At 31.3% G+C, this 9619-nt stretch overlaps 1 protein-coding gene across 1 annotated transcript; it reads right to left on the bottom strand.

Moving 5' to 3' along the window:
- Nucleotides 1–3409: 3409 nt before the first annotated feature.
- On the bottom strand, nt 3410–8711 carry LOC111625456 (electron transfer flavoprotein subunit beta-like). The gene is made up of 3 exons (XM_023368605.1): nt 8695–8711; nt 5190–5391; nt 3410–3710 (listed from the first exon to the last, which is right to left on the bottom strand). The coding sequence occupies exons 1-3, from the start codon at nt 8709–8711 to the stop codon at nt 3540–3542; spliced, it is 390 nt and encodes a 129-aa protein (XP_023224373.1). The 3' UTR covers nt 3410–3539.
- Nucleotides 8712–9619: the final 908 nt, after the last annotated feature.

Genomic DNA, 9619 nt, shown 5'->3' with positions numbered 1-9619 from the left:
GGACTCGATGCTGGTTGCTCATGAGATCTCACTTCACACTTTCCTATCATTCTTGCTTCATATTCCCTCTAATCCCCCTCTCCTCCTCCTCTTCGTCCTTCCTTTCAAAGGCTAAGCCATTGGTACGGCCTTCTAAACTTTCATAAACAGTAGATAGTTTACGGGAGTTCTCCACAGAGCTATTGTATTTTTTTTTTCGTTTAATTTTATGCTTACGACTAGAAAATTGCATGGAAACAAATGATTTTTATTCAAAATGTTATCCAGAATAACAAAAGCTCACATTTATGCAAATTAAAACCCTTTTATAAGAATTTTACTAATGGCGTATCGAAAGCATTCGGTTGGCAGCTATCAAGAGTACCAATCGAACTGAACAGCACGTAATCGTCTTAGGTCTTGATATATTTACACAATCATTAACCAAAAAGCAATTGAAATCCGAACAAAAACATCTGTAAACCTTACACCACGTAAAATTTTTTTTGACAATTTAGAAGACACTTAAGTATCTTTTTCTTAGTTTTATTTTGTAAAGATAAGCTTGGCACTGGAAGCGGCACTCACAAGATCTTTTACCTCGATTCGTAGCGTCAAGCTTATCTTTACAAAAAACCCTCCTACGAAAACAATTTGACTGTCTTGCAATACATAGACATTAAATGAAGATATCATACTTAATTTGTACTAAAATGTGTTTCATACACAGTACATTTAAGATAAAACGGCAATAATTTGAAAACGAGTGATCTACGCATGCTTGACGGCAGTTTCTGTACCTCTAAGGTTTGTATGTTTTGGGAGATATCACTTGTTTTTTTTTTTATTCTGTGCGCTTTATAAACAGTTACATTAGTTCATTCATTTGCAATGTATTGATGACTTCGTGCATTATATAGTATTAACGTAGATCAGTGGTTCTCAAACTTCTGGCCGCGTAACTCTTGGACAGAAGTAAGAATCCCCGAACACCCCTTGTGTAGACTATAGACTTCTGTAGAGTTAGTGGAAGAAACGGCGAAACTAGATCGAGACACCTCTAGCGGCGACTCTGGGTAACAGAACCGGGGCTACAAAGGCGTCATCACTGTTGTTCCACCTGGTACTTTTGTACTAATCTAGTACCTTTTTACTTGTTCCAGTACCAAGATACCCAACACCATTTTTCTAGTACTATTCATGAAATCCTAATGCTTTTCCTTTCAATTTAGTAGCTTTCAAAACATTCATTTTTTATTCTATATTTTTTTCCTTTACTTTGGCAATAAATAGATGTTTTTATTGCTTCCTCATTCAAGTGCAGCAGTTAAACGTATTTTTTTGCAATTAAATTTAATAAAAACTAAACTACAAAATCGAGTTATTACCGATTCCTGTGAAGCACTGTTATTAGCAAAGGAGCTACTTAAAAGCAACAACGATAAAATGTTACACTTGGAAACCATCATCTGCTTTAACCCTCTTAAGTTTAATAACGAAGGCCTTGGCAATGGTTTTACTATGAAGGTTAGGTAAAGCTATAGCTTCGGCATAGCTGCTAAAATGGTCGACAAAGACCAATATATACTTATTTCCATTGGTTGTGATAGGTAAGAGACCCATAATGTCCATAGCCGTCAGTTCGAATAGATGTGTCAGGGGAGGAAATAATTGTAGTTCTGCTTCCATTTGTTTATCTTTCTGCTTTTGTAAAGTGCATAGTTGACAATCTTGACAATAATTTTTTATATCTTTGTTCATGGTTTGCAAAAAAATAGTGATTGAAGTTTTTGTTGCTCCTAGATGACCTCCGACAAGAGCATCATGATAAGTATGTAAGATATATGGAATCAGGACAGATAGTATGACTAATTGTTCTAGGAGGTCTCTCTGATTGGTAGGTTGATGATGATAGGGGTTTCCTTCCTCCACTAAGAAAAATTGTTTCTCGTCTAGGGATCTAGGGTGATTTCCTTGAGTTTCTGGATGATAGGGTTCCATTTTATATCCCATATCTGTTAAGTCTGTATTTATATATAAATGGGTTCAAGTTCCTTGGCCTCCATGATCTCAAAGAGAATTTTCACTTTTGCAACATATATGTAAAGTTTACTGAGACAGACAGACAAATATAGGATTGGAATGTGAGACAAATGAATGTTCAATAATTATGAGTGTAGACAGGAAACAAAAAGATTTCCTTCATTTCCAGAGGTGTCCAAAAACATTTTAAATTGGAGTGACAGAGCCAGAGACATTTTAAATGGAAATCTTGACAAGACAGCTTTGCTATACTATGATGTATATGGACTTGTAAAAAGAAAACAATAGAAGAAGTAGATGCTGAAAAGTTATATAATATTGTTCTTGTGCCAATAGTAGTGGAAAATCAGATATGACAAATGATATTTGTAACAATTTATAAGTTTTTCATTCTGTGTACTGAAAATTTATCTACACATATCTCTTTTGCAACAGTCTAACTCCTTGACATATCAGGATTGCATTTGATATTCAGTCAGGTATCAAAATTTCATTTTCTTATTAACTATTGTATCACTATTTGTTGTGATATTGCAACTCTCAAAATGAAAATTACTACATTCAATCATTGTTTCTGTATAATCACTAATTCATATTTCCTCTATTCAAATTACCATAATGTCATATGACAGAACTTGTCAAAATTAATAAGTGTATGTATCAAAAGCACATTGCAGAATTTGAACAAAATTGATAAATTGGAATACAGTAATTATTTTTAATGTGCAATTATTATCTTTGCTGGAATAATTTATAAAAAAATTCTCAGAAATGGCATATCTTCAACGGATGTTTGAAAAACATTTTTATTTATGTTCTGTTGATTGATATCAATTTTACTTCCAACACACAAACATAGTTATATTGTAATGGTATTTTTTATAATTCTCTTTCACTTTAATCAAATTTCAGGATGAATTGGAAAGCAGGTGTGTGTTTGATCTCATGGTGTGCTGACACTTTGATTTACAGGGAACCAATGAGTGGCATTTGCAAGAAGAACCTACCATCTTTCCAAGAAGTCATCACATGCCTGAGTTACATCAATTGCAATTGCTTACAGAAATGAACAAATGGTTGTGAGACTGGCAAAACATGATTTCAATATTACTTTCAACACTTGGCTTGCAAATGTCACTTTCCATTACCAGTAAGTCAAATAGTGCCAAACACCAGTGGTAGAAACACACAATAATAATGTGAACACACTGGCATACAAGAGTATCTATCAAGATCTTGGTACTCTTGTATGCTAGTATTCACATATAATCATCTTTCTGACTAGCCCTGTAAATAGAATAATGATGTTCATGGAAATAAAACTACTTATAATTGCTTAGCAAAATAAAACTGAATATTTATATTTAAAACCATTAAAATGAAAAAGCTTCTTTTGTAAATGATTTTATTACAAAAAAATTTCACAATTTGAGTTAGCTATATTCAAAACATTTGGTACCTTAATAATCAAATTATGGATAACATTATATTGATAATCTATCTCATTTTCACCATCATCATATTCTTCCAAATTCTTTAAGTTTTGCTAATAATTCATCAACGGACTCCACCTTAGCTCCAGCTTCTCTTACGGGAGGGTCTTCCACTGATATAATGTCGATTCTGGGAGTTATATCCACTCCCAAATCTGAAGGTTTTTTCTTATCCAGAGGCTTCTTTTTTGCTTTCTGGAATAATTATATATAAATAATAATAATAGGCTTATTACAAAAAAAATATCTATTTTACTTTAAGAGAAAGTAGACAAGCTATCAAGCAAAGAACTTTAAAAAGTCAGAATTTTATTAAGCATTTTTGGAACTTATGCATTCCATCTTCAGATAAAAGTATTCAAACAAAAAATAAAATCCAACAAAATTTAATTATTAGAAGAAATATGCTCTCATTTAAAGTCTGGCATTCTTCATGTTTTTAACACTTACCCTGCTACGAACATAATATTATGTTTCGTGAAGACTTTGGTAAAAAACAAAAAAGTAATATTATGTTCTTCTATATATCAAGATATTTCTAGCTTTAAAATGTAACATTACATTTTTCAGCAATGAAAATACGATTTCTTTGTGTATTTTAGTGTGTCTGTTAATAAATAGTGGGCACTATTTAGTCAGAAATTTGAAATATAAGCGATTCTGCACAACCATGATCATCGTCTGATTCGAAGTTTGGTGGCCATATTTTGTAAGTGAATATTGAGTCATTTTATTTTTTATATGTGAGTTAAGTTTAGGTATGGCGCATTAATGTACAAACTAATAATTGTTCAAATTCATTAATAAAAAATCAACAAATATAATGCTGATTATATTGATTTATATGACGAAAATGTCACGATTATGATTTAGGCCTAAGATAAAAAAAATAATAGAAATAAGCCACATAACTTTGTTATTATTTTAAACCTGTATAGTTTATGATATTACATAATTTATATACTTTTTAGATATTATCAATACAAAAGTCGAATTCCTAAATTTCTGATAGTGCTAATGCCATCTTATGTACATTTGCCGAACCAACTGAATTACGAAAAACGGCTACAGTCAGAAAAAAGTCTACTAATAATACTGATACAGTACATCATTATTTTGAATAAATCAATCGATGTACTATATATTTCATACATAAAAATACTAATTTCAAAGCTATATTGCAGTTTATCATTTTTTTCATTTTATCTTTATCTCTAAAACATGTCCAAATAACATTAAAGCATAATACATAAAAATAAAGCATGAACACATCAAAATTGAGTAATGTACAGATAAATGTTCATAATATCAGACACTCTTTTTACATTTTACCTAGCTTTAGTCAATCGTTTTTTATTTTTAGTAGATAATACTGTAAAATTGCTTAAATCAGTCAGCAGACAGGTAAGGAACTAGGTCAACTGGACCAGCAGGGTAATAAACATAATTTAAAGTGTTTTAGGATGTTTATGTTTTAATTGAATTTTATAAAATTAATGTTAAACTACAATTTTAAAAATTTATAGTAAGAATATTTTTTAAAGTTTATTTTGATATTAAAATCAAAATAAACTTTAAAAAACAAAACAGCAATTTGTGTTTTCTATTCAAATTATTATATGACTCTCATATATTTCAAATAGTTTATCTGAAATAACAATTAAAACTATTTACCATTATATTTGGAAGAGTGGCGTATCGAGGCTCGTTGAGTCTAAGATCGGCACTCAAGACTGCCGGAAGCGTTACGGTTATATTTTCTAGACCTCCATCAATTTCTCTTGTGACTTTCATTTTGCCATTTTCTATTTCTATTTTTGATGCAAATGTTGCCTGAAAATTAAGAAAGTTTTTAATTAAGTAATCATAAATAAAATATTAGATTTCATATTAAAATAAAATTACTAAGGAAATTTCATTGGTCTTTTTACAAGATCTAACATATAAGTAAAAATTATGTTATAAAGAAGGAAATTTCCACAAATGTAATACGAAATACTAATATTATATATACAGTAGACCTCCCATAATGCGGGTTCATATAATGCGGATTCGTATATTGTGGTGAAAAAATTGCAACCGTATTTGTATAAAGATGCTAAAAGAGACTCGTAAAATGCGGTCTCCGACTCGTGTCACGACAGGATTGGTCGAATCTGGACCAATAGTGGACGAGCAGCCGAACTACTTACATGCTACAGAGAGTTTAGGCGGGTAAGATGAGTTCACTATCGTCTGTACAGTATATAAATTAGATACTGTAATTTTATACATTTCTTGTGAAAAAAACATTTCTTATTCAACGGCCATAAAAATTATTTCTATTAATGATGTCTCCAAAGTTCAACTTATCAGAAAACGCGCCCGCCGTTTGGTGCGCTGCTCCACGACAAAAACAAGTTTAAGCAAGGGCGTCGTTGAACGGTGCACACACTAAGTAATCCTACAATTTTTTGTTTATAGCATAGTTTATACGGATTATTCCCAAAAAATTATATGTGTTTTGGAAATGTTGAGTCAAATTAGTCTAGAATTGATTAATTTTATGGAAGAAAACCTTTCAAACAGCCGCAGTCCGTAAACTGCACACATGCCGGGCTGAGATTGGCTCATGTATTTAAGGATTCCTACAACGCGAAATTCTTATAAAGTAGAATGTATCTACAGCATTATAGGGGGGGTCGACTGTATCTAATAATGCTCTCCAAGCTGTATGTTGTTGTCCTTGTAGTTGATAGCCATTTTGTTGCCAAATTGAAATTAATTACACAGATGCTTATGCAGAACACAGAATGTAAAAAGTAGATACAAAGTGTTATAGAAACTATATACACAAATGCTCTAAAAACATACTGTATATAAGCCACTGCTCAAAACTGGCTATACTTAATAAATAAAACAAGAAAACCAATATCCAGCAGAAATTTATACAAAAGCAAGAGTGATTTTCATATAAATCACCTTGTTTTAACAGCTGTAAAGGTCAGTTAACCTGAAGATGTCAAAAACATCTGCTTTGGAATGCATTTCTGCTGAATATTGTTTTCTTTCACTTTGTTTATTAAAATGTATATTCTCTATGTATACAAATGCTCAGAAATTTAATCAAGAATCTTAACAAATGCTAAAGCATCAGTATTCATTACAACAAAATTCATCCCTTGCAAATTGGATTGAATCATGTTATTCACAGATATAGATAGCTCTGACAGACTTAGCTCAATAGACATTTAAACTACATGAATCTAATGAATTCACCTGATAACAAATTAATGCTTTTTAGCAACATGCAAATACTTTTCATTTTACATATTTTTATATATAAAACCCATTCTGCAACCCCACATAAAATCACTTTATGAGTCTAGCCCTTTTAAAAAAATGCAACAAATTCCAACAGGAGAGATAATGTCTATGCTATAAATAAAGAATCTAGGTTAATATAAATCTTCTAGAAAAAATATCATATACTCATAAATGAGCTGAAAAGAATTGATAAAAAATCTGAATAAAGTGAAGAAAAATTTGAGCTGGCAAACATGTTTCCAAAAGTGACATAAGCCAATCATAATACCAAACAGAAAATGAATACCTTTATAATTCTTACTAAATACAAATTCTTCAATTTTTGCAAAAAAATAAGCTATATAAAAAAAAAAACTTATATTTGAAAAATAGTTTTTCTTCTCTGATTAAGATACCTGTAAAAATGTAGTCACCAACATCTCTACAAAAATGGTTAAAAGGAATACCTAACGCAAGTTCAGGTCCAAATAAAAGATTAGAATATTCTGGACAACAAATCAGCATGAGAGTTAACCACAATATCCTCACTTGTACCTCAATACCCACAACAAAAAAATCCTGATGTGTATAACCAGTTCAGAAAACAGTAATCAGTCTAAAACAAGAGTTAGGTACTTTCAAACAGTGGCCTAACTATCAGAGACAATATAGATAGTCCTATCACAAAGACATTTATTCAAAATAGTGTAAACACACCAAGCAATAACAAATGCCAGTGCTTGATATTATTGTGGGAGCTGATTGAAGAATACACTCAAATTTCCTTTGAATACTCCTCACAGATTCCTGCATCAATGCCACTACCAGTCTAATATTCATCTGTAAATCAGCTATAACAGATCTTGAAAATAAGTAGGCATTCTTCTGAGAAGCCAATCAAGCAGACTAAGAAAAGAGATCTGAAAGTGTTTATCAAATTAACTACACTTCACACTAAAATAGTTATGATGTAATGTGCTCATTGTCTTACAGCATTAAAAGCAACTTTTTATTCAAAATTGCAAGTACTTTCAATAGCTTACAACTAGCCTCATCAACTTCATAGCTTACAACTAGCCTGATTCAATTGAAATCAAATTGAACAAGGTTTTTCATATTTGAACGGAACAAAAATATAACAAGCAACTTTTTTAAAAACTTATTAACTGATTTTATTATGAGGAATGTGATGCTATGCAATACCCTCTCCTTTACCTACAATATGTAGATGATGTCTTAATCACTTGGGAGAAATTAGAGAAGGAACTATTAATTTTTATAGAAATGATGTCCTCAATTAACTCTTCTATTTCATTCACCATATAATATCAGAATGATGCTAAAACATTGTTCTTGGATCTACATGTCTGCAGATTCCCAGTATTATATGTCATGCTTTTATTTTAACAGATTAGTCCATAAGATGTTTGTTTTATGACTCAAACATCAAATTTCAGTGTTGTACAATATTATGAACATTCAAATAGCACCATCAGAATATTTTTGAAAAACTGTTCTTTATTTAAATCAGTTGTGATTTGATAATGAGGCAAAATGCTTCAGGAAAAAAAAATGTAAGTTTGATTAAAACATCAAAGACTCCTTAATATTTGTAGCATTTTTTGTGTTGGTTTGATTGATGGAGTCATATACATCTGAATACGTCTTTGACAGAGTTCCAGTAATAATGTTTAAACTTTGCAGACAGAAAAAATAAAAACAATGCCAGAGAAACTTGAAGGTCTCAAACCTGCCACTCTCTAAACCATTTTCATCATTAAGGAAAAGAGCATTCCTATAATCATAGAGTCAATCAGACTCGTCTCAGCACCAATGCAGTTTTTAGATACGGAAGGAACAGAAGAGGTCAGAGAAATATCTGAAAGTATCATACTTGCTGCTCTCTGCCATCTTTTCTTCCTTATCACAATCTTGGAGATAAGTTCAGAGTCAAGATCCTAAAAGAAAGTTGGCTAGAATGCCTCAGTAGCATCCTTCACACCTCTAAAGACACTCTTGAAGAAAAGTAAGAAATAGGATCAACAGAATCCTAGAAAATGAAGAGTAAATCCTAATAAAGACCTCATCTAATGCAGAATGAAAAGAAAAACAATTTCCCAGGTTACAAATGTAAACTGGGGGAAAATGATCAATGCCTATATATGCAAGACTGAATACAACACAATATTGCCAGATATTCTGATATTGTTCTCAGCTTATGATATCTTCCAGTCTTCAACACAATCATGTCAACATTAGCAAATGCACAACTCAGACTCAACTGTAAACATCCAAAACAAGGAAATTTAATTGAAATACAGTAGCCCAAATTCATAAGCTATACAACTGGATCCCTCATAACAAGATGGAGATGCCGTAAAGGGTATGCTTTATCATTATATACATAAGCACATTTAGATGATGATAAGATAAAAGTTAACTGCAAGACAAATCAAGTGAGTCAGTGTGATAAGCACTAAAAGTTTAATTGTGTATTTATTAATGACAAGAAAGCTATAGTAGTATAATTGCAAGACAGTAATGACATAGAAGACTACTGTAATGAAATTACTGTAAAACACTTCTTATATCTTGGTAGGGCTAGGTGAAGACTGTTTATTTTTATTTCAGGAAGATCAATTTCTTTCCCAGCAATTCTTAGCAAATACCCTTCAGTCTGGCAAATGAGATTGAATTCTTATGACTTATAAACACATTAAATACTGCATAACCTACATGCAGCTCTTATAATGGCTTTTTATTTTCTCTGCATGCTAAAGTTGGACATGCTAGATTTAAAATTTTAATGTCTTTTTGTT

The sequence above is a fragment of the Centruroides sculpturatus genome, unplaced genomic scaffold (assembly GCF_000671375.1).
Source record: "Centruroides sculpturatus isolate CEXI.00-Female unplaced genomic scaffold, Cexi_2.0 scaffold379, whole genome shotgun sequence".
Taxonomy (NCBI): domain Eukaryota; kingdom Metazoa; phylum Arthropoda; class Arachnida; order Scorpiones; family Buthidae; genus Centruroides; species Centruroides sculpturatus.
This window is presented reverse-complemented; position numbering and strand designations above follow the sequence as displayed.

What these genes read in the sequence shown, in the direction of transcription:
- LOC111625456 (XM_023368605.1), bottom strand. An exon ending in CCACTCTTCCAAATATAATG is followed by an intron (nt 3,711 to 5,189) that starts GTAAATAGTTTT and finishes TAATTATTCCAG; the next exon opens with AAAGCAAAAAAGAAGCCTCT.